A 25243-nucleotide genomic window follows, 5' to 3' on the forward strand; every position below is an offset into this window, starting at 1 on the left:
TCGAAACCTCATCCAATTGCCAAAAATTTGAAAAAAAAATTAAAATTCCGAAAAAAGATGGCCGCCATACAAATTTCATCCGCGTCCAGCTCGGAGGGCATGAAAGATGGAAGAGTGGTTTCTTGGCAAGAGATGATCAGGGTCCGAAGGTCTACTCGATGGATTGAAAAAAATTCAAAATGGCGGATTTTTTTTTTTTTCATACAAAATTTTTTATTATTCAAAATGACGATTATAGACCTCGAGAGCTGCTTTAGCAGCTCGAGCAGCGAGCAAAATACTAGTATATATATATACATAGAATAATTTGCATAGCCTTAATATAATTATTTATTGTAAATAAATTTGGCTGCCTCTATCTGGACATTTAAGTAAAAGTTCTTTAATTTATTTTTTATAGCAATTTCGTTAGTAGGATTATTCCATTCACGGAGAGGAGGTGGGAGATCATTCCAAACCTTTGCTGCAGCAAAGCGGAAACAGCCCCTGAACCCTGCCTTTGTATGAGCAGGTACAGCAAGCTTTCTTTTATGTTGCACTCGAGTCGTGCCTCTGTCCTTACGCCATTGTAGTCTTTCATATAAATACGGCGGTCGCTTATTGAAAATTACTCTGTGAATCATCATTGCCAAGTGTAAGTTCCTACGTGATTTCATATTAAGGATCTTATGACTGTTGATTACAGGTGTAATGTGGCTTCTCCTCGGGACATCAAAACAGAATCTAGTGCACGCATTTTGTATGCGTTGCACAGCCTTTTCAGTTTTTTTGAGCAGTCTAGGTCCATAAATAGCATCGCAGTAGTTAAAGGCTGACAAAATAAGAGACTCCACGAGTATCCGACGAACTCCCTCCGTCAAAAAACGTCTCACACCGTATAGTACTTTCAGCTTATAGAAAGCATTTCTTATCTTAATGTTAAGATGTTCAATAAATCTTAGGTCTTCATCCATGTATAGCCCTAAGTTTCTTGCGATAGCCACATTCTCAATGGGTTTCCCATTCAGTGTTATATTTGGTTTCCTCCCTTTTATGTTAGCTCTTTGATGCTTAGTACCTAAAACCATAAAATTAGTTTTTTTGGCATTAAGAACCAGCCTATTTTCCTCCGACCATTTTGAAATAGAATCCAAGTCCTTATTTATTAATTCTACTGTACATGTTGGGTTAAAATGGTAGTAAATTTGAGTGTCATCAGCATATAAGTGGGTGTTGCAGTGTTGTATATTTTGGATAATATCGGCAGTATAAATTATAAATAGTAAAGGGCTAAGGCTCGATCCTTGTGGGGTACCTCGTGGGACAATGTTTATTTGAGATAAAAGTGGTATTCTCCCATCAGCGTCAACTGCCACAAACTGTTTTCTGCTATTTAAGAACGAGTAAAACCAAGTACATGAATTTGAGTCAACCCCATAATATCGCAGCTTGGCTAACATAAGCTCTACGTCTATGCAGTCGAATGCCCTAGAAAAATCTAGCAGCATTAGTATGGTGCCGTCCCCTCTGTCTGATGCAGCTAGTATGTCGTCCGTTACTGCTGTCAAAGCAGTTGATGTTCCGTGGCCCTTTCTAAATCCTGATTGTACTGCTGGAAGCAAGTTATTTGTTTCTAAATACCTAGAAAGTTGGCTACATACTAGTTTTTCAATGATCTTCGACATAACTGGCAGTATGCTTATTGGTCTTAGATCCTTATAGTCTGAAATAGTAGCAGCTTTAGGCAGCGGTATAACCTTGGCCAGTTTCCAACAATCAGGAAAAACATTTTTGGAAATTGAAGCATTTAATATATATGTGATTATTGGCAACGTCCGCGATAAAGTTAATTTGATCATGCTAATCGAGATGTCGTCATATCCTGCCGAATTAGTTGCTATACCTCTAATTATCTTAAGAACATCCTTTTGCGAACATAACTGTAAGGAGAATACGCTGTCCGTAAACCTATTTTCTGTAAATTTCTTTACTAGCTCTAATGGGACTGGAGTGCCACCACACAAATGTCAGACTAAAATGAATCTAAAACTCTTTGATTAAAGTCAAAAATTCAATACCATCGTTTTTAATTTGGCATTTTCAGTTGAAGCGCTGGCTGTTGATGTATAGACATAATTGAGTGTTAAAATAAGGCAATTAAGGTCCATTTTAGTTGACGCTAAAAAACTACCAAACGTTGGTCGAGATGTAAAATCCCACACTAAGCACACTGACGTCAGCCTGAGCGAGGCACACCCATTGCGACGGATCGACAGAATGCGGCATTTTATTACGGATTGTTAATTATTTATAGTAAGAAAAACGGTCTACAAATTAATTATTATTTATTTACTAAGATTGAATGGAGGTAAATATACTACTTTCTGACTCTTGAGTCCAGGAGTGTTTTCAAAATAGATTTTAATAATTACTTAACAAATCTCATAATTTTCACGAGAACTGGAACTTTTCACAGGAAAGGTACAAAATTAAGACTTTTATTTCTTCAGTCCTGCTTTTCTTTTCCACACTTGGACGTATATTTTATTACCATCACTACAGTGTCTGTCTGTCTGTCTGGTAGCTTTACATGGCCCATACAATGTTTAGTCAAAATGCGCAGTGCCTTCCGGTCCGGGGCGTACTCGTATCAGTTTTTTTTGACAGTTAATATCTGATAATAGAGCTTGGTTTTCAATAATGGTTTGAAATCTAATCTATTCTAATAAATATATATAAAAGGAAAAGGTGACTGACTGACTGACTGATCTATCAACGCACGTTTAACTACTGGACGGATCGGACTGAAATTTGGCATGCAGATTGCAGATAGCTATCATGACGTAAGCATCCGCTAAGAAAGAATTTTTGAAAATTCAACTCCTAAGGGGGGTGAAATAGGGGATTGAAATTATTTGTGTAGTCCACGCGGACGAATTCGCGAGCATAAGCTAGTTTTATCTGAATAAAGATCAGATGCAATTACCACTAGATCTTATAAAGTAGTCGTACCACAGTAGAAGTGCATTAGAATGTAAAATGCAATGTTATTATATATGCGGCGCTATTTGGTATTCGGAAAACGTGGTTTTCCTTGGGTGACAAGTGACGCTGGTGACGCCGCGCCGCATGCATTGCAGCGCGCAAGTCGCATGCGGTTATGCAAGTTGATGCTTTATAATCTTATCTTATAAATATATAAAAGGAAAATGTGACTGACTGACTGAGTGCACAGCTTAAACTGCTGAACGGATCGGGCTGAAATTTGGCATGCATGGTAGCTGCACATCTGCTAAGAAAGGATTTTTGAAAATTCAACCCCTAAGGGGGTAAAATACGGATTTGAAATTTGTGTAGTCCACGCGGACGAAGTCGCGAGCATAAGCTAGTACAGAATAAGTACAAGATTACATATATTTAAGGTTCCGTACGTCCGAATGAAAAAATGGAATCTTTATTGCATCACTCGTGTATCTGTCTGTCTGTCCGTCTGTCACAACTCACAGGCCACAGCCGAAAGGAATGTACTGATGGACCGATTAAGATGAAAATATGAATTTCTGTGACCTAAATACATACAGACTTGTTGTGACAAACTTGTAGAATCTAAAGTATTAAAGAAATTTTCACTTCAAAAACGCGCCGAATTGAGAACCCCTTTTTCGGATGTCGTTTAAAAAATAAAACTTTTTCTATGTTACTGTTTATTAAATTTTAACGGGCATTTTCGTTGGTAACTGTAGAGTAGAAATTGATTGACTTTTCTGTAAACAACCCCCTTTGGGTTTTCTTTACTAGTACCTAAATGACCTGGTTTTGGTAACCCGAGTTGAACTGGTTGCCCTGGTTGGAAGCACCGCTCTGGTGTTCCGAGTGTCCAGCGCTGCCCTGCTGGCCTTCGTCGTAGCCCCCGCTGGAGCCGACGTCGTGGCTTCCGGAGTCTTCAACTTTGTTGATCTGAAAGAAATGAATAAATGAAATGAATGTCAAAAAACGAATAACATATTACATATCAAACAATACTAATAGTAATGACAATCCCCATATGCCAGTTTCAGCTGCTGACAGACGTGTTCAAAGAGATCAAATCCTTTTTATTTAAGCTTCTGAACAACGGCGTTGACTCACCATATCTGCTATCAAAAATATCTTTAAGATGCCCACGGGTTAACTCCCGGCATCGGAAACTGTTTCATATTGCACCAAGTAAGACTAAACACGCTGATAACACATTCATACGACGAAGTTGCAACCAAGCTAATCATCTATTCGCGAAAAGTGATATTTTTCATCTCTCTCTCCATAGGTATAAATTAGCAATTAAGGATGTTATATCAAATTCTGCCTAGTTATAGTTTATATTTTGCTTTAGTTCTGTGTTCCTTAAGTTTACCCACCTAGTTAGTTTTAAATACTCTGTGCTTAGTTTTTCATATGCTTACTATGCCCGTGTGTTGTGGACACAATTTTTTTATTATTAGTGTTAATTTCTCATTGGAGACTGCTTTGGTTTAAGTGTTTTTATATATATACTATCTAGCTAACTAATTGTAACTGTTTGTCTCTAAAAAAAAATAAAAAATAAAAAAATTACTTGTATGAATATGGGAAGACAAGGTGTTTACAATTGAGAGTTAAGCCAACATATCCAGTCGGGAAACCCTGGCATACAAATTTTTTGACAAAGTCGGTATTGCATTTTTCATAAAGCTAATACATTAGATTCTAGAATAGATTTTAGAATTTAAGCACAAGAATTAGAATGAATTCGATTACGTTATTACATTATTGACTGACATTTTGGTGTGGGCTCTTCTCAGACCTGGGCGCGTTTGGAACCCTCGTAGTTTTAGTTTTAAGTACGTATTAATTATCACCCCTATATCATATCATCTTGCAAATAAAAATTTATGACAATCAGGAAGCGTAAATTTTACCAATTCTGAATAAATAAGTAGAGTTGAGTTGATTTATACCATTGACACAATCCTACTTAATATTATAAATGTGAAAGTGTGGATGTTTGTTACTCAATCACGCAAAAACTACTGAACGGATTCGGCTTAAATTTGGAATGGAGATAGATTATACCCTGGATTAACAGATAGGCTACTTTTTATCCCGGAAAATCAAAAAGCTTGGGGTGCTCAACAGAGCAAAGCGGTACTTCGCGCCCGAGCACAGGCTCCTACTCTATAAGGCGCAAGTCCGCCCTCACATGGAGTACTGCTCCCACCTTTGGGCTGGAGCACCCCAGTACCAACTCCTTCCATTTGATCGGATCCAAAGGCGGGCTGTTCGACTTGTGGACGACCCCAAACTAACCGGCTCGTTGGAAAGCCTGGAGCACCGCAGAGACGTTAGCTCTCTATGCGTGTTCTATCGCCTGTATAATGGAGAGTGCTCTGAAGAGCTTTTTGACCTCATTCCACCCTCTTTTTTCTACAACCGCACCGCGCGTCACCGTAAGGAATTTCACCCTCACCACCCGGGTGTCTGGTGCACTTCGACCGTCCGCTGCGCCAGATCCTTCTTTCCACGCACGTGCAAACTGTGGAACCAACTCCCATCGGCGGCGGTGTTCCCACTAGATTATAACATGGGGTTATTCAAGGGGCGGACCAACAAATTCCTAAAAGGCCGGCAACGCATCGGCGGCTCCTCTGGTGCTGCAAATGTTCATGGGCGGCGGTAATCACTTAACTTCAGGTGACCCGCCTGCTCGCTTGCTCGCTATATCTATTTAAAAAAAAAAAAAAAAAAAACCCACGGGATTTTCAAAAACCTAAATCCACGCGGACGAAGTCGCGGGCATCGTCTAGTGGGGTATAAGTAAGAGAGACATCTACTCGAGGAATACTCACGGAGGTAACGCTATGGTGGTGTGCGCCAACGTTGTGGGACTCCCCGCCTCCACTGGAGTGAGAGCTACCTTGACTGCCAGCGCTGGATCCAGCAGCATACTGGATGTTGCCATAACCAGCTCCATTGGAGTAGCCGGCGCTGTTCAGGCCCATCGTTCCCAGCCCCTTGCCCAGTCCGCCAGTCAATGCTGACCCGAAGCTGTTGACCAGTCCAGACCCGAAGCCCAAAGCTCCGTTCGCGAGGGCATGAGCACCGCCACCAGCGACGCCGGCGGCGGCCCCCAGGGCTCCACCCACTCCACTAGCTAATTTACTTCCAACACCAAGTCCAAGGTTTTGTAAATCCAATCCAAGTTGAGGGTTAGCTTCGAGCGCTGCAGCGCATACGAGGACGATCAGGACCTGAAAAGTAAAATAATAATGATCATGGAGAACCCTTCGTGGCGAATCCGATTCGCACTTGATCGGTTTTTTTACAGGGGAAATCTTATTAAGATCTCTTTGAGGAGATATCGGGTTATGTGAGGTTTCTACCCACTAAAACCCCCTTGGTGGTCATGTTCGGAGCATATTAAGTCTTCGGGAATTGTAACGGGCGCCAGTGTCTGTGTTGCGCGATGCCCATTAAGCTCATCTCAAGTTCTCTCCTCACCTCATGAACCTTGCATGTAGGCACGACACCTGTCATTGTCACACTTATTAGATAACTAGCTGATGCCCGCGACTTCGTCCGCGTGGATTTAGGTTTTTAAAAATCCCGTGGGAACTCCTTGATTTTCTGGGATAAAATATAGCCTATGTCACTTTGCAGGTCTTAAACTATACCCATGCAAAAAATCACGTCAATCGGTTGCTCCGTTGCGACGTGATTGAAGGACAAACCGACAAACCAATAAACCAAACAAACACACTTTCTCATTTATAATATGGGTACTGATGGCTAGCTTGAAGTTTCATTGTAACACTGGTTTACAGTACGCGGCCAAAAGTAATGTACATCGGCCTTTAGAATGACGATTCGGCTTTGTAGAGTTGTTGTCTCTGTCACTCATGCCTATATAATGTTTTGTCGGTCTCAACGACAGAGACAGTGTACTACAAATCTGCTATCTCTTTCTAAAGGTCGAGTACATTACTTTTGGCCGCGTACTGTACTAGTTTATTCCCGCGATTTCCCCGTGGGGTTTTTTAAAAAAAAATCTATATTTTATTTTTGGGCTTTTCTTATAAAATTGCATTTAACTTTATAATCAAAAAAGCATCCTGGCTGCCTTTGAAGTAGGGACAGCCAGAATGCTTTCAAATTGAATTTTCAATAATCCTTTCTTATCGGATGTCACGACATAATAGCTATCTGCATGCCAAATTTCAGCCCGATCTGTCCAGCAGTTTGAGCTGTGCGTCGATAGATCAGTCAGTCACCTTATAGATTTTCAATAAAAAAGTTAAAATATGCTACTAGAAATATACTTGACAGAAGATGAGGTATAAGCCGGGTAAGACTGCTGTAACGTAACATGCAATGTAACATGAAAGGAGCATTTCATAAGTGTGGACGCAGCGTGCGCACGATCTAAGCACGTACGTACTCGCATCTTTGTGCGCGCTGCGCGCCCTTTGTGTTCGGCGAAAAACCGACAAATGGCGGATCGCGGCGCGGCGCGCACGAGTTGAAATGCTCTGTTCGTGCGCGTACTGTGCACGGTTCGTGCGCGCAAGGCGTCCACACTATGGGAATTTTGTTACATTGCATGATACATTGCGACAATGTGGACGGTAAATTCTTTCATTGCGTGTTACATTGCATGTTACGTTACAGCAATCTGTACCCGCCTTAAGATAGTAAATACTTACAATGCACTTCATGATGGTGGCGGAAGGAAATTTGGTGTTTGAATGATTTGCTGACCTCTGACACAATGATTTTATACGCATCTGTAGAGCGGTGGTCATTAATTTCAAATTGAGTGATAATTGAATGTAATGATTAATTAATGATTTTGTGATTTATTTGATCGTTTAAGTATGAATATTTTGGAGAAAATGATCTCCGTTGCCACGGACTGATATTATTGCCATAAGCTAAGCTGTGATGTGCTGATAAGCTGTGATAGGTTAGGACGTCCGCCTTCTTAAAAAAAAAAATCTTTTTATTCGTATAAACTTTTACAAGTACTTACGAATGGTCGGATGCATCTACCACTGGTTCGGAATGCCTTTCCTACCGAGAAGAACCAGCAAGAAACTCGGCGGTTGCTCTTTTCAAATATTTGTCGAAATATTTGTTGTTGTTGTTTGTTGTTGTATTCTAATCGGAGGTCGGGGGTTCGGACCCCTCTAACTTTTCAACTTTGCGAAGTTAAGTGCGTTTCAAGTAATTAAATATCACTTGCTTTAACGGTGAAGGAAAACATCGCGAGGAAACCTGCATGCCTGAGAGTTCTCCATAATGTTCTCAAAGGTGTGTGAAGTCTACCAATCCGCTCCTGAGAGGAGACTCGTGCTCTGTAGTGAGCCGGCGATGGGTTGATCATGATGATGATGATAATGAACCTTTTCTTTGGTAGACCGACGCGATCGTTCTCCAATTCAATTGTGCAAAAATACTTGCAATATATACTTAGGCCGTGCAAGTGTAGTGGTTATGACGTCCACCTCCTAGTCGGAGGTTTGATCCCGGGTACGCATCTCAAACTTTCCGAAGTTTTTTTTTTTAAAGAATATTAGCCATATTAAATGACTAATATTCCCCTTTCCTCTCCAACTAAGCGTCAGGCTTGTGCTAGGAGTAGGTACGACAATAGTGCAACGGGCGGGGTTTGAACCGTCGACCTTTCGGTTTTCAGTCCACTCCTCTACCCGTTGAGCTATTGAGGCTCTTGTTAATGTTAATGTGTAGTTAATGTGCGTTTTAAGCAATCCGGTATTTGCCTATATCTATATATATAAAAGGAAAAGGTGACTGACTGACCGACCGAGCTCAAACTACTGGACGGATCGGGCTGAAATTTGGCATGCAGATAGCTATTATGACGTAGGCATCCGCTAAGAAAGGATTTTTGAAAATTCAACTCCTAAGGGGGTGAAATAGGGTTTTGAAATTTTGTAGTCCACGCGGACGAAGTCGCGAGCATAAGCTAGTCAAAAATAAATTATTTCTCAGTAATTATTAAATAGTGGGTCATCCAAAATACGTAGAATCCACGTCCTTTGTTAGTTTTAAGTGTGATAACCATTTTAAATTATCGAATAATCTAAAAAAGTACGTCATTATGATGTGACGTCACATCAAAGTATTTCATAGTCTCGCATACTAAGCGCGCGTTTTGACGTTCGATAAAAAGTTACTGATTTGACTAGTTGACAAATACCATATTAAATATCACTTGCGATGAAGAAAAACGTAAGGAAACCTACTTGCCTGAGAGTCTGAGAGAGTTCTCAAAGGTATATGAAGTCTGCTAATTCGTACTAGACCAGCGTGGTGGACTATGGCCTAACCCTTTCTCGTTCTGTGAGGAGACCTATGCTCAGTAGTGGGCCGGTGAGAGGTTGATCGTGATGGTGAATATATCTAGATATGTATGCGTCAATGACGACAATTGATATCATATCTATCAATTTCTTGATCTGGCGCAAGTAATTGATTGACTGCAATCTCACTTGGTGGTAGGTGATGATGCAGTCTAGGATTGAAGCGGGCTAAATTGTAAGGGATATGGCAGTTTTTATTAAACCCATGCCCCTTTAGTTTCTACACGGCATCGTACCGAAACGCTAAATCGCTTGGCGGCATGACTATGCGGCGGTGGGGTGGTAACTAGCTACGCCCGAAGCCTGCCTGGTCTGATATCAAACCAGAAATTTAGAAATTATAAAACTGCGAACCCCTGCCAGGAATCGAACCTGGGACCTCCCACTAATAAGACCACAGTGCTTATTGCTTACACTGGGCCAGGGAGGTCGTCAAAATATTACAAGAAGTGTAAAAGATGTTGAAGAAATTAATTAGATTCGGCGACGGCGACCTTATTACGAGTTGGGGGCTTTACAACCTTCCGAGTTACAAGTTATGAGTTTATTATAATTCCTGTTCATATTTAATGCGAGGGCAAAGTACCTTAATAGCAAAGTAAGAGTGTTCATAACAAGTTTGTTTGCTGTTGTTAAGAGTTGTTATGCCTACGGAGTGATATTAGAATAATCATATTTAGAGTATTGTAACTCTCTGTTATAACTTATACCATTATTATATGTAGTAGGGGAGCCCAAGCAAGTATTTTGGGATTTACTCGAGCGCGTCAGATTAAGGCAAGGTAAGTTAATTACATGCGGAAAAGTGTGCATTTCAATAATAATCTATATATATAAAAGGAAAAGGTGACTGACTGACTGACTGACTGAATGACTGACTGACTGTCTGACTGATCTATCAACGCACAGCTCAAACTACTGGACGGATCGGGCTGAAACTTGGCATGCAGATAGCTATTCAATCCGCTAAGAAAGGATTTTTGAAAATTTAACTCCTAAAGGGGTGAAATAGGGTTTTGAAATTTTGTAGTCCACGCGGACGAAGTCGCGAGCATAAGCTAGTCTCACATAAGGAAATTGGAGAGTCACAAAGTTGCAAAAATCGGCCGTGGTTTAATTCGCGTCTAAATCGTCAATCTTGAGAGTTCGCTTACCATCCCTTCTCAATATCTGACGCGCTCGAATATTTTTTTTTGTTCCTTTTTTGTTTTTCTTTTTTAAAATTTACAGACTACCGCTTGGCTGCAATCAGACCTGGACCCTGGTGGCAAGTGATGGTGCAGCCTAAGATGTAGCGCCGGCAGACGAACCGGCAGATTAATATTTTTCCGTTATCAGAAACACGTAGGGCGAATACACTATTAACATCTAAAGCACTCGAGTATTTCTGTGTGTTTTTTTAAACCTGTACACGCTCTCTCCACCAGTGAAAGGCATAATTATTATAACCTTTTTCTTTTTAGCATCTAATCATCACAATCCAATAGGTCCCCACGACGCTCGAGTAAATCCCTATTTAGCCTCTTGGGCTCCTCTACCCATATTACTCTCTTTTTAGGCCATAAACTGGTTACAATCCGTCAGTTAGTTTTTTTTTTTAATTCAATTAAACTTTTACAAGTATTTTTGAATCTACCACTGGTTCGGAATGCCTTTCCTACCGAGAAGAACCAGCAAGAAACTCGGCGGTTGCTCTTTTCAAACATTTGATATACAATATTATGCCATGTATAAAAAAGTATTTGCAGTCCTGCGCGTTGCTGGAACGAGCTGCAGGTCAAATCCACTCTCTTTTATCATTACAATTAGCTATATAATACCTTACAATTGCTAAATGTCTTGTTGTCTTCTTTCTTGTTGTTGTTCTGTTCTTGCTTGTCTTAAATTTATATTGTAGTTAAAAATCGGAAATGTGTTGAATATAAAAATACCATTGTAGAGGATGTGCAAAGCGGAGAGGTCCTTAGGCGTGGTTTGGGCGTTTTGAAAATGCAAAACACTATGTTATTTTTATATTATTACAAAAGGCAGTGCGGGCCGGCATTGTTCACTTCGGATTACTGACAAACGTAATGGCCGCCAGTGTTGCCAATATAATTTCTACAAAGAACTAGTGGCGCCGTACATTGTGTGATTTTATGGTGGTGTGTCGCTCGGTAACAACCATTAATGGAAATAGAAAAGATGCATAACGAGATAACCGACTGAAGGGCTTTTGTGTATATTCCGAAAATGAAATAATAGGACACTTTTTCGTGATAGGTACTGTTTTATTTTATTAAATTTTATGAGATTTACTATAAAGAAACAAAAGTTGTGATAAATTAATTGACTTTGCTAAAAATAACCCTCTTTGGATTATCCATACAGGTTTTGGTAACCCTGGCCGAACTGGTTGCCCCCGTTGGCAGCACCGCCCTGGTAGCCAGAGTATCCACTGCCGCCGTGCTGGCCGTGGTTGTAGCCCCCGCTGGAGCCGATGTTGTGGCTCTCGGAGTCTTCAACTTGATTGATCTGCAAGAAATGAACGTTCAACGCAACCTTGTTCTACCTTCGCCGTTCTGCCTCACAAGGACAGCGAAAACCCGTGTATATTGGCACCCTCATGTGCTCCACATCCAATATACTCTGCTACAATTTATCGTTGGCATATCTAATAAAATAAAAATAAAATAAAAAAACAAAGTAAACCCGGGTAAACCTAGGTTTACTACATCTTCTAGCATTACCCGTAACATATATAATAATCACTACCCCTCTATAAATGCGAAAGTGTGTTTGTTTGTTGTATTGTTGGTTTGTTCTTTAATCACGTCGCAAGGGAGCAAGGGATCGACGTGATTTTTTGCATGGGTATAGTGTAAGACCTGGAGAGTGACATAGGCTACTTTTTATCTCGAAAAATGAAAAAGTTTCCCACGGGATTTTATAACTTTTTAATCCACGCGGACGAAGTCGTGGGCGACAGCTAGTAGTACAATATTTAAAATACACCGAGCGACATAAAAACAATTAGAGCCTCAATAACTCAACCGGTAAAGGAGTGGACTGAAAACTGAAAGGTCGACGGTTCAATTGCACTCATTCCCGTTGCACTATTGTCGTACCTACTCCTAGCACAAGCTTGACGCTTAGTTGGAGAAAAAAGGGGAATATTAGTCATTTAACATGGCTAATATTCTTTTTTAAAAAAATTACGATATTCAACTCCAATCCAATCCATCAGCCTGTTTGCGTCCACTGCTGGACATAGGCCTTTCCAAGAGCGCGCCAAATTGGCGCTGCTCATTAGAAGTAGTGCCCATACTGACCACGCTGGGCAGGCGGGTTGGTCAGCGCAGGGCTGTAGGCTATTTCGCACCAGTGACGCTGCTGCCCGTCTCTGGTCTGTATTATTTAAAGCCAAGCCATATGGAATGGTTATCCCGCCATTCTTCGGTCGTCATATCCTCGTCCGCAGATTCGCAGGGGGCACCACGTGCAGGTGAGGTTGACATTTGGGGTGCTAAGATGTTAGCGCACCTCCTTACCCCCCTATTCAACTAGCACTAGCTATCGGCAGTTCTCGGTTTTAGAGTGCTGTTTGACTTTACCTTGGTACCCACTATGCATAATTATTATTATCTTCAAGCACAAGCCTATTTCACAATTTAAAAAAAAAAATTACAAAAAAAAATAAAAACCGACTTCGATACATACACTAAAAATTGAAAAATAATTTAATTTATTACCGAATATATTATGTATACAAGAGTTAATATAGTTCCATAATAATACTTTTTGGTGCCGGTACCAATTAGCTTTAGCTGCGCTAATCGTCTAGACTTCATATTTTATGAGACTCCACAATGGCACCTCATTGGCACCGACCCCAAAAAATATTATTATGGAACTATATTAACTCTTGTATACATAATATATTCGGTAATAAATTAAATTATTTTTCAATTTTTAGTGTATGTATCGAAGTCGGTTTTTATTTTTTTTGTAAAAAAAATTTATTTCACAATTTTTAGTGGTCCCATGGAATTATGCTATGACTGGTTAAAAATCTACTGTTTACTTAGCTATTACACTGATCGCGAGCAATTTACTCTTATCCGTTGAGGAGTTCCAGTATCTATCTTCGAAGATGTTCATCAGATCTTCACCAAATTTAAATGGGACCAACTTTGAAGTATATCCTTTCAAACAAAAAAAGAATTTTCAAAATCGGTCCAGGCGTCTTCGAGTAATCCGGAAACATACATAAAAAAAAAAAAAAAGATTCCGACGAATTGAGAACCTCCTCCTTTTTTTGAAGTCGGTTAAAAAATACTTACGGAGCTTGCGCTATGGTGATGTGAGCCAATGTTGTGTGATTCCCCGCCTCCACCGGCGTGTGAGCCCTGTTGCATCCCACCGCTGGACCCACTCGCGAACTGGTTCCCACCATAGCCGGCGCCGTTACTGTAACCGCTGCTCATGCCACCGCCATACGGTCCCGGCATTATTCCATATTGGCTATATGCACCCGCAGCGCATACGAGAACGAACAGGGCCTAAAAATTAAAAAATATACATATATAAAAGGAAAAGGTGACTGACTGACTGATCTGACGCACAGCTCAAACTACTGGACGGGTCGGGCTGAAATTTGGCATTCAGATAGCTATTATGACGTAGGCATCCGCTAAGAAGGATTTTTGAAAATTCAGCCCCTAAGGTGATGAAATAGGGGTTTGAAAGTGTAGTCCACGCGGGCGAGATCGCGAGCATAAGCTCAGTAATCAGTACCCTTATTATAAATACGAAAGTGTGTTTGTTTATTGGTTTGTAGGTTTGTTGGTTTGTCCTTCAATCACGTCGCAACGGCGGTGCAACGGATTGACGTGATTTTTTTGTACGGGTATAAATAGAGACCTGGAGAGTGACATAGGCTGCTTTTTATCCCGGAAAATCAAAGAGTTCCCACGGGATTTTTAAAAAACTAATTCCACGCGGACGAAGTAATATAATATTGTTAGAGGCTTAGCACATGAGTGAGAGGTTCCTGCGGTAGCGGAGCGGTGCGGGAGGGGGTGATGACGTCACGCGACAGCTCAGAGATTCGACAACTTGAGGCAACTGTCACCCTCCCGCGCCGTTCCACTACCGCAGGAAGCTACTCAGTTATGCATTAATGCGCTTCACCCATAGAGCATGCACAATAGTGCATTAGGGTATTTCGGAGAGTGTGCCGAAAAACTCTTCAACCTGGTACCTGTTTCACTTTTCTTCTTTTTTTATAGACTAGCGCTTGGCTGCAATCAGACCTGGTGGCAAATGATGATGCAACCTAAGATGGAGCGCGCTTGCCTAGAAGTTACCTATTCACTCTTGTCTGAAGGTACCCATATTATAATTCGGTGGGAAAACTGATGCTGGAAGGGTGTTCCAAATCTTGGCGGTTCGAATTAGAAATGAGGAGGCAAATCGCTTCGTACGTATCCGGGGAATTTCACCCTTCTACTATCGTACCGCAACTCGCAAGGCATCGCCAAGATCTGCACCCGTACGTAGTCGAAATTCCCCAGATACGTACGAAGCGATTTGCCTCCTCATTTCTAATTCGAACCGCCAAGATTTGGAACACCCTTCTAGCATCAGTTTTCTCCTCCAACTATAATATGGGTACCTTCAAGTCTAGATAGAATAGGAATCTTCTAGGCAAGCGCGCTCCATCTTAGGCTGCATCACCACTCGCCACCAGGTCTAATTTCAGTTAAGCGCTGGTCTATAAATAAAAAATAAAAAAACCGGCCAAATGCGAGTCAGGCTCGCGCAACGAGGGTTCCTTACTAACTACAGTAGTATTTTTTCGACATTTTGCACGATAATTCAAAAACTTTGATGGATAAAAATAAATAAAAATCTGTTTTACAACGCACAAGTGAAGCCCTTTCATACAATACCCCACTTGATATAGTTATCTATGTATCTACTTCGAAAATTGAAAATTATAATTATTAGTTCATGGCCACAATTTGATTTTTTTGTGTGATGTAAGCCTAAGTTCACGGTTTTCAGATTTTCCCCCGAATGTCTGCTATAAGACCTACCTGCCTGCCAAATTTCATGATTCTAGGACAACGGGAAGTACCCTGTAGGTTTCTTGACAGACCGACAGACAGACAGACAACAAAGTGATCCTATAAGGGTTCCGTTTTTCCTTTTGAGGTACGGAACCCTAAAAAGGAATATGTTAAAAGGTTAAGTATACTTACAGTGCACTTCATGATGCTAGTGGACGAAGAGTTGCTACTTGAATGACTTGCTACGTTCATCTAAATGCTTTTATATACTACATCTATTAAACATCTGCAATTAATTTCTAATTTATTGATAAGATAATCTAATTATTAGTTAATGATTTTGTGGGTATTTCATCGATTCTTTGAATATTTAGGAGACGTGTATTCCCCATAGCCGGATACGAACAGAACTAACCGACACACTAATTCTAGATTAGTAATTACGTACCTACGTTATTCATTTTAGACAGTTCTTAAAAATCTAGCTTGCTGTTTTTTATGGTTCCGTACCTCAAAAGGCAAAGGGAGCCCTTATAGAATCACTTCGTTGTCTGTCTGTCTGTCTATCCGTCTGTCGTGTCTGTCAAGAAAACATATTCACCCTTATTAATAAAAAATGCTTACTTCAAGCATTATCCTAAGCTACACTTGGACTAGTTACTTCCAGGAATAACGTAGTATTAACTTCGTTTTAACAATGTTATTAATAAACATGTAGCAAGCCCGATTTAACAATGCCAGCCTTACTTCAGAATGACAGCGTGCACGTGTGGCAGCTCCTTTATTAAAAAGTAAAAGAGAGAGTCAGCGAACGAACTGAATGCTGTGTGTGACAGTGACAGACGATATAGACCAGCGGACCTATAACTGTGACAGTATTTTTTGTTGACATTGACTTCACAGCTGATAACTTGCACCGCCATTTTTGTTTTGCATTTTTAACCGGCTTTCCAAAAGGAGAAGGTACTCAATTCGGCGCGTTTTTGTAAACCGATGTCTCCTAGGTTTCTGGCCGATTTGCATAGTTTTTTTTAATTAGTAGAGGAAGTTCGCAAGATATTACCATAAAAATGTATGGATCCAACTATTTAATCCTGACGCTGCAGGAGTGCTGCACTCCTAAGCCATGGGAATTTGGAAAGTATTGATGGCAATTAATTACTCAGAAAATGCTTCAGTTTCACTTTATATTATCAATGAAATAATCTAATTTGCGTTACAAACATGATATGAAAACACAAATCTCATTAATCAAAAATCGTTTTATTGATTATTATCACAAATACATATACACAACAAACATAAACGCAGGGCTGATGCTCAACATATGCATACTTAGTGCGTAGATCATGCTTAGTCAGTCGTTAAACCATGTGGCACCAAGGAGCAAATTTTACGCCGAGAGTAGAGTCGCATTATTTTACTTCCTCCTTAGTCTATGTTTATTAATACAGAATGTAGCTACTACAGACTTACACCTTGGAATAAAGTTAATCTCGCTCTGGTCCATGTTTATTAATAAGAGTGATTAGGTATAGGGTACTTCGAGTTGACCTAGAAATATGAAATTTGGATCTTATAGCATAAGTAAAGGAAAAAAACAGAAAACTGTGAATTTGTGGTTGCATCACAAGAAAAAAATTAAATATGTTCATGAACAAACAATTAGTATTCAATACTAATTGTTTGTGAACAAAATTCAATAGATACAATGTAAATGAGTGAACACTTAATAGGCATATGTACAAACTAGAAATAAGTAGCTAAGTAAAAATGTAAAAGCTGTCTGTGTTCCATAATAATAATAAAAAATTAAAAAAAAAAAGTATTTTTAATTTCCAAAGTATCTTAACTATACCAAGTAGATATAAAGGGGTAGGTACATTCTAAAATATTTATTTATTTATTATTTTTTGCATGCTTTTATCTGATGGTAAAGTGTACACTAGAAGTCGTTGTTGGTAGAAACAGAGATGCAGAAGTAGCAATAATATTAACGTCTAATTGGTTTCCTTAATCCCGGAACAAATCGAAGTTGGTAATAGAATCCCGGGATCCCGGGGCCGGGACAGATGCGGCTATTAGAGCAGACAGATTGGCACCGGATGCTGAGATATCGACTACGACACTAAATGCAGATTTGTGGGATTCATTTACTGCTTTATTAAATACTAGCTGATGTCCGCGACTTCGTCCGCGTGGATTTACGATTTTAAAATCCCGCGGGAACTCTTAAACTTTCCGAGATAAAAAGTGGCCTATTTCACTCTCCAGGGTCTTTAACCCCATGTAAAAGTCACGTCAATCCGTTGCTCCGTTGCTACGTGATTGAAGGAAAAACCAACAAAGAAACACACTTTCGCATTTATAATATATGGATAGTGATCTGTTAGTTTCTATTGAGGGTTTCGTACCCAAAGGGTAAACGGAACTCTATTAATGTCACTCTGCTGTCTGTCGTGTCATGGGCCTCTAACTCGTAGACTCGTCTATAATTTAAAAAAGAAAGAAAGATCGATATTTAGAAAGAGATAATTGACAGCTTCGGCTTCGTAGAGCGTCGTCTCATATACTCATAGTTTTCTCCTGATGCGCCCGCTGACTGATCTTTCCAAGCCCTCATTTAGCGAACATATTGTCAGAAAGTCTGGTCACTCTACATTCAAGTAATGTGCGCTTACCCTAACTACATAACTGCTTATTTTATTAGGGTTCCGTACCTCAAAAGGAAAAACGGAACCCTTATAGGATGTCTGTATGTCTGTCGGTCTGTCAAGAAACCTACAAGGTACTTCCCGTTGACCATTGTCTTATATCAGATATTCGGGGAAGAATCTGAAAACCGTGAATTTGTGGTTACATCAAACAAACAAAAAATTGTGGTCATGAACTAATAATTAGTATTTTCAATTTTCGAAGTAAGATAACTATATCGAGCGGGGTGTCGTATGAAAGGTCTTCACCTGTACATTCTAAAACAGATTTATTTTTATTTTTATGCATCATAGTTTTTGAATTATCGTGCAAAATGTTGAAAAAATACAACTGTAGTACGGACCCTCATTGCGCGAGCCTGACTCGCACTTGGCCGGGTTTTTTTAAAGGGCCGCGAATAAAGTTAAAATTTACCATAAAATCAGTTAATGTTATATCTTTAACGTCTTTCGCAAGCTTGCTTTACTGTGCGATATAAAATGAAGGATTTTTGTCTTGTTTCAGGTATTTGGGAGTTTTTATGGAACGAGAAGACAGAGAGAAATGGTTTGATCAATTGATGTTTATTTCAAGCTACACAGTTGACAGTGCCATCATCAGTTTCTTTGATTGATGAAAAAAATCGGTCAAGTGCGAGTTGGACTCGCGCAGGAAGGGTTCCGTACCATCGGAGGTACAAGATATAAATCTTTTCGTTTTTTAACCGATTTCAAAAAAAGGAGGAGGTTCTCATTTCATCAATTTTTTTTAATTTTCATGGTGGCAATGCGCAATGTTATGTATATGTTTGTTACTCTTTCACGCAAAAACTTATGGGCGGATTTAGCTGTTTGGAATGGAGATAGATTATACCCTAGACAACCACATAAGCTACTTTATTCCCGTAAAAATCCCATGGTTCCCGCGGGATTTTTTAAACGTATATTATGCCAATATCCACGCGGACGAAGTCGCAGGTATCAGTTCATCATCATCATCATGATCAACCCACCACCGGATGTTTTCCTTCACCGTTAAAGCAAGTGATATTTAATTACTTAAAACGCGCATAAAGAGCGAACCTCCGACCTCCGCTTTGGGGGCGGACGTCCTAACCACTGGACTATCACAGCTTCAGTTAAACCATCAGTAAGGTTTAAATAAATGGTTCGAGATTAAGTTCTTGCGAACCAGTTTCAACTTTAACCATTAAACTATAGCAGTAACCACTAACCGGTAACCGTTAAGGTTCGCTGTAACGACTCCAGCTCGAGGATTTACTAAACCGCAAACGATGTGGCACATTATATCCGCAGCCCATAACTGTAGCCAAACTCATAAAGGTAGCCACTTACGTTATGTTACTATGAGCGCACCTACAAGGCGAAATGGTATTCACGTCATGGTATTTACTATAGTTATCCCACTAAGGAGATTATGATGTTAGTTTGATTTTAAAGATCTCGTATTGAAACAACATACAAATTTTGAAACATAGTTTTGTCCATTCTGTCTGTGTACCACCTTATTTAAAACTAGCTGATGCCTGAGACTTCGCGTGGATTTAGGTTTTTAAAATAATGTAGGAATTATTTTATTTGGTGGTATAATTCGTATCCTATGTTACTCTCCAATCTTCAGGTCAGGTCTTCAACAATATCCGTGCAAAAAATTATTTCGTTCTGTAACTCTATTACAATATTGTGTTATGTGATTGAAACACAAATCAATAAACCAACAAACACACTTTCGCATTTATAATATGAATAGAGATATTGATATTGGTATATTGCTCTGTTTTATAAAAAGAAAAATTGAAAATAAAAAAAAAATTAAAATGTACGCGCGGAGTAAATATCTAAACAAGAAGTTAATAAAAGCGCTACCAAACTTTTCCAAACACAGTTTCTACCTAGTTTTAAAACAAAACGGGGAAAATCTAACAAAGCAACTTTATGAAATAGGTTCGCAGTTTGTTAGTCCTTTTGTCCCGCGGGAGTGAATACCAGCTAGAATCCCTCGCAGTCAAAAATACCTACAACTGAAAATCAGTAGATACGTGGAAAATAGGTCACTAGCCTCCTTTCAATCAATCATAATATTATGTTTAGCTAGTTTGGGTACCCCTAAATGGGTAAAACATGGGTTTCATATTTGTGTAGTCCTTGCTAGTTTTATATAAAAGGAAACGCTGACTGACTGACTCATGCACACCTCGTACCACTGCTGGACGGATGAGGCTGGGCATGCAGATAATTATTATGACGTAGACATCCGCTAAGAAAAGATTTTTGAAAATTCGATCCCCAAGGGGGTAAAATAGTAGTAATAATAAATACTAGTATTTAAAAGGAACGTTTTAATAAAGTTTATTCAAAGGAACTCATATACTATAAGGTGCGACGTAATGGAAAAATCAACATAATTAGGTCTAAGTAACTAAGTAGAAAGGAAAACTAGTCAATAAAAAAACAAATTGACAAGAGCCAGCGCGTGTCAGACCTTCGTTATTTTATAAAAGCTAAAAGTTTCTTTGCGGTATTTTCCCCAACACCCTTAAACTTAAATAAATTGTTAAACTTTAAGGGCGTCTGTTAGGGGGTCGCCACGACACTAACTGTCTGGCAATGCATGACGTGATTTGTAATACTATTTCAAGAAAATATTAAAAAATTACACTTTATACTTTGACGTAACATTTTTTACACCTTTGTTACCTGTTATTGTTAGTTTTAAGTTTGGATCATGGTGAAGTGTTGGGGACAATACGCAGAGAAACTTTCAGCTTTTATAAAATAACGAAGTTCTGGCACGCGCTGCCTCTCTCTATATTTAGTCGATAAAAAACCAACTAAAAGCCACCTAAATAAAGATTCTGTTTTCTGTTGCCTTAGTTATAGTGTATTCGACGCTGGCAGTAATTGCCGTGTTATTTTTCACAGGCGCTTTGGAATTCAATTCGAATTGCACTTTCCTACTTTTCTTTCTCCTTTTTAAGGACGTACGCGGTACGTTCCTACTTAACTATATTCTTTTCCTAATTACTTTACTTCACGTTGAATAAAGATTTGTTTTGCTTTGAAAATGTGGTTGAGTTTCATTAAATCATCTTCTATTAATCATCTTCTACAAATATAAAATTCAAAGTCCTGACTGACTGACTTATATATTATCAATTAACAACGCACAGCCTGAACCGCAGGTCCTAGATACATGAAATTTGGAGGGTGTGTTCTTTGTTACTAAGAAAGGATTTTGTCGAAATTCCACCCCTAAGTGGGTTAAATGGGGGTTTGAAATTCATGTAGTCCACGCGGACGAAGTGACGAGCATAAGCTAGTTATACATAATATCAAGACGGGTAGAGACTAGACTCAAACTTTTACATACAAATTTTTGAGCCTATGTTTGAAACTACATTATATTTTTAAATCTGGCAAACCACAAACAATTGTATGTTTTTAGAACGTATCTACAAAATTACATTGTTTGATTGGTTAATATTCAAATTAGGACAAAACTACGTTTGTATGGAGTACATTGGGAAGCGCGCTGGGAAACTTGGGCTAAGATGTATGACAATTTTAATTAAACCTTTGGTGTTTTCTACACCGCATCGTACCTTAAACGCTAAATCGCTTGATGGCACAGCGTTGCAGGTAAGGTGCTAACCAGCCACGGCCGAAGCCTCCCACCAGACCAGACCAGAGGTAAAGAAATTATAAAATTTCTAATTTCCCCTGCCGGGATTCGAACCCGGTACCCCACTGGTAAGACCGCAGCGTTCACGACTGTGCCAGGGAGGTCGTCAAAACTTAACGCTGTGTTATTTGGGTGGGGTAACTGTGTGATTTAAGCCACTTTTACCCCATAATAGTATCGCATAAACAGCTGAGATACGTGCCGTGAAATATTGTACCAGTTCATCATAAATGTATGTGATAAAACCAAATGTGTTTAGATAGTAGAAACTATTGCCGTGCCGTGATAGTAGAAACTATTGTAGTATTTCATCATCATCATGATCAACCTATCACCGGCTCACTACAGAGCACGGGTCTCCTCTCAGAACGAGAAGGGTTTTGGCCATAGTCTACCACGCTGGCCATGTGCGGATTGGTAGACTTTACACACCTTTGAGAACATAATTATGGAGAACTCTCGGGCATGCAGGTTTCCTCACGATGTTTTCCTTCACCGTTAAAGCTAGTGATATTTAATTAATTAAATCGGGATAGAACCCCCGACCTCCGATTAGAAGGCGGACGTCCTAACAACTAGGCTATCACAGCTTTTTTTAGTATTTACTTACAATTTATTACGTGGATATAAACACGTGGTTTTATACTGACTGTATACGGCATACTGATATTATAAATGCGAAAGTGTGTCTGTCTGTCTGTCGCTAGCTTTTCACGGCCCAAAAGTTTAACCGATTTTGATAAAATTTGGTACAGAACTAGCTTACATCCTGGTGAAGGACATAGGCTACTTTTTACCCCGGAAGATCAAAGGGTTCCCACGGAATTTTTAATCCTGTAAGGATCTGAAGTCAGGTTTTTGAAAGCAACTTTTATTTATTTAAAACTTCCTCAACCAAAGTACTGACAAGTACTTTCCCTTTATAAGAACGTTGACTCACTCCTCTGGAGTGTTTTGGAGGGAAAGAACACTCACAGTTGCCAAACTGAAGCCCTCCAGGAACGGGAGTTTTATAAAACCCTTTTTTCGAAAGCAATATTTTGTCATGAGACCCCTTTTGGTTCTTTTTAGGCTTCCGTACCCGAAGGGTGTCAACGGGACCCAATTACTAAGACTCTGCTGCCCGTCCGTCCGTCCGTCCGTCTGTCAGCGGGCTGTATCTCGTGAACCGTAATAGGCAGCGAGTTGAAATTTTTGCAGAATGTGTATTTTTACTGTCGCTATAACAACAAATAGTAAAAATTCCAAAATGCCTGCCATAAAAATTAAAATGTGTTATTTCTTGTACGATTGTACGGAACCCTCCCTGTGCGAATCCGACTCGCACTTAGCCGATTTTTAAGGATGAAAGCAAGCTTAGCTTCATATTACATGATGATTAAAAATACTTGTGTGATTTTAGTTTTAATTTACAAATTACGAAGTTTTTAAGTTGAATAAAAACCACTTATGTATTTCATAGTTTTAAGTTTTCACTTCTGAGTGCAATTTTTTTTTGTATTTGGTCAATTTTGTCAGACTTGGTCGTTATTTTTGACCACTCATAGTACGAAGCGACTGGCCTAGTGGTTAAGTGGTCACCTCAATGTGCACGGTCACGGGTTCGATCCTCGGTCAGGTCAAAACTTTTCGTTTTTCAATTAGTTCTGCATGAAGCACAGAGGGCTACCTTCATAGGTAGCTTATCTGCAACAACATGCTACATCAAAATCGGAAGAATATTTACGTGACTTCTCTACTGGAAGTCGGGTTGTGTACACTTCTGACATTTGCTTTTTTAATTTTTTTTTTAATGGTTCCGTACCTTAAAAGGAAATTACATACATACTTACATACATTGTAATTTGTAAGTTAAATAAAAGCCTGTAAAAAGGAGCCCTTATAGGATCACTTTGTTGTCTGTATGTCTGTCTGTCGTATTGGCAAGGAAACCTATAGGGTACGTCCTGTTGACCTAGAATCATGAAATTTGATAGGTAGTTAAGTCTTATAGCACAAATAATAGAAAAACTCCGAAAACCGTGAATTTGTGGTTACATCACAAAAAAAGATTCAAATGTGTTCACGGAAAAATTAATTTTCTAAATCACGTATAGATGGCGTTAGTCCGTCATTAATTTGCAGTGTTCTACATAAAAGTTAGGTATACTTTGTACGATGGTACGGAACCCTTCGTGTGCGAGTCCGACTCGCACTTGACCGGGTTTTTTGTCTGTGACACCTACAATAAATAAGTACGTTTTCTTTCTTTCTTTTTTTCAAATAGGCCACTACATACTTAGTCCAAAGTGTTTTTTGCACTGACAGTTCCTTATACACTGACCTTTTAACTTGTTGATTTCATGGAAATCGGTTCAGTAGTTTTGAGTTAGTTCACATATAGTACAGCGCCCCTGGTGGACCAATTAAAAAGCTCCGCTTCGTGAAACTAATTGACTTTTAGTAACAAGTACAGTGAGAAGATATTTTTAACTCAAAACTCGTAATCCCTGGATGACTGGATGTTTATTACCGACTAGCTGACCCGCCAATAAATCACCAATTTCGTCCATATTTTTACAAAATCTTTTTTAATAATAAATAATTTTTATTGATCGTTTCTCCCTAATATGGCAATTTATACAATTTTGGACTGTTCCCATTTTATATTTCCACCATGACATTTATTTTTTCGAGATACTCTTCGGGGTGTTTTTATCCCAACACGTGACACAACGTGAATAATAAATCGTCAAAAACGTGATTCATGTCACACAGAGTAGAGAGGCAGGTACTCATTGGCTAGCGCTGGTCCCTCCGACCCCACTCCCGACTGAACTCCAATTAACACTTCTCGCTGGTCGATTTTAATGAACTGGAAGCTTATCCATTAAGACTATGCTACTTTTTTAGGGTACCGTATCTCAAAAGGAAAAACGGAACCCTTATAGGATCACTTTGTTGTCTGTCTGTCTGTCAAGAAACCTACAGGGTACCTACTTCCCGTTGACCTAGAATCATGAAATTTGGCAGGTAGGTAGGTCTAATAGCTGATATTAGGGCGAAAATCTGAAAACCGTGAATTTGTGGTTACATCACATAAAAAAAATTAAATTGTGGTCATGAACTAATAATAATTAGTACCTATTTTCAATTTTCGAAGTAAGATAACTATATCAAGTGGGGTATCATATGAAAGGTCTTCACCTGTGCATTCTAAAACTGATTTTTATTTATTTTTATGCACCATAGTTTATTACCATGAATTAGCGTGCAAAATGTCGAAAAATACGACTGTGGTACAGAACCCTCGTTGCGCGAGCCTGACTCGCACTTGGCCGGTTTTTTTAGATGGTATAACCCGTGATTTTAGCGCACAGTCGCGAGCCTACTGTTTAAATTTGTAGCGTGCACTAAAATTTCTTTAAATGTAAAGTT

The 25243-nt window shown here is 39.4% G+C and overlaps 3 protein-coding genes across 6 annotated transcripts in view; 1 reads left to right on the plus strand and 2 right to left on the minus strand.

Annotated features, from left to right (window-relative positions):
* Positions 1-25243, plus strand: part of Cals (calsyntenin 1) — a 229387-nt gene that overhangs the window by 95677 nt on the left and 108467 nt on the right. The gene's annotated exons all lie outside the window — the stretch shown is intronic.
* LOC138403956 (uncharacterized) lies at positions 3781-6531 on the minus strand. The gene is made up of 3 exons (XM_069506329.1): positions 6496-6531; positions 5844-6245; positions 3781-3936 (listed from the first exon to the last, which is right to left on the minus strand). Exons 1-3 carry the CDS (start codon positions 6529-6531, stop codon positions 3781-3783), a joined length of 594 nt encoding a protein of 197 aa, XP_069362430.1.
* The window catches only part of LOC138403997 (keratin, type I cytoskeletal 9-like), a 54411-nt gene continuing 40838 nt past the window's right edge, over positions 11671-25243 (minus strand). The window contains exons 1-3 of one of the 2 annotated variants that reach the window (XM_069506661.1): positions 15623-15647; positions 13700-13918; positions 11671-11891 (exon numbers count right to left, since the gene is read on the minus strand). In XM_069506661.1, the coding sequence (XP_069362762.1) occupies positions 11736-11891; positions 13700-13918; positions 15623-15634 (387 nt within the window). In that variant the 5' untranslated portion in view covers positions 15635-15647 and the 3' untranslated portion in view covers positions 11671-11735. Of the gene's footprint in view, positions 11892-13699; positions 13919-15622; positions 15648-25243 lie in introns of those variants that run through there. The other variant, XM_069506662.1, reaches the window with a different exon arrangement.

The sequence above is a fragment of the Maniola hyperantus genome, chromosome 23 (assembly GCF_902806685.2).
Source record: "Maniola hyperantus chromosome 23, iAphHyp1.2, whole genome shotgun sequence".
Lineage (NCBI taxonomy): Eukaryota > Metazoa > Arthropoda > Insecta > Lepidoptera > Nymphalidae > Maniola > Maniola hyperantus.

Bases quoted from the DNA above. Each gene is read 5' to 3' on its own strand.
- LOC138403956 (XM_069506329.1), bottom strand. From the start codon at position 6,531: ATGACAGGTGTCGTGCCTACATGCAAGGTTCATGAG. The intron at 6,246-6,495 runs GTGAGGAGAGAA...TTTACTTTTCAG, and splicing joins CTACATGCAAGGTTCATGAG to GTCCTGATCGTCCTCGTATG. The intron at 3,937-5,843 runs GTGAGTATTCCT...CATTTCTTTCAG, and splicing joins ACCACCATAGCGTTACCTCC to ATCAACAAAGTTGAAGACTC.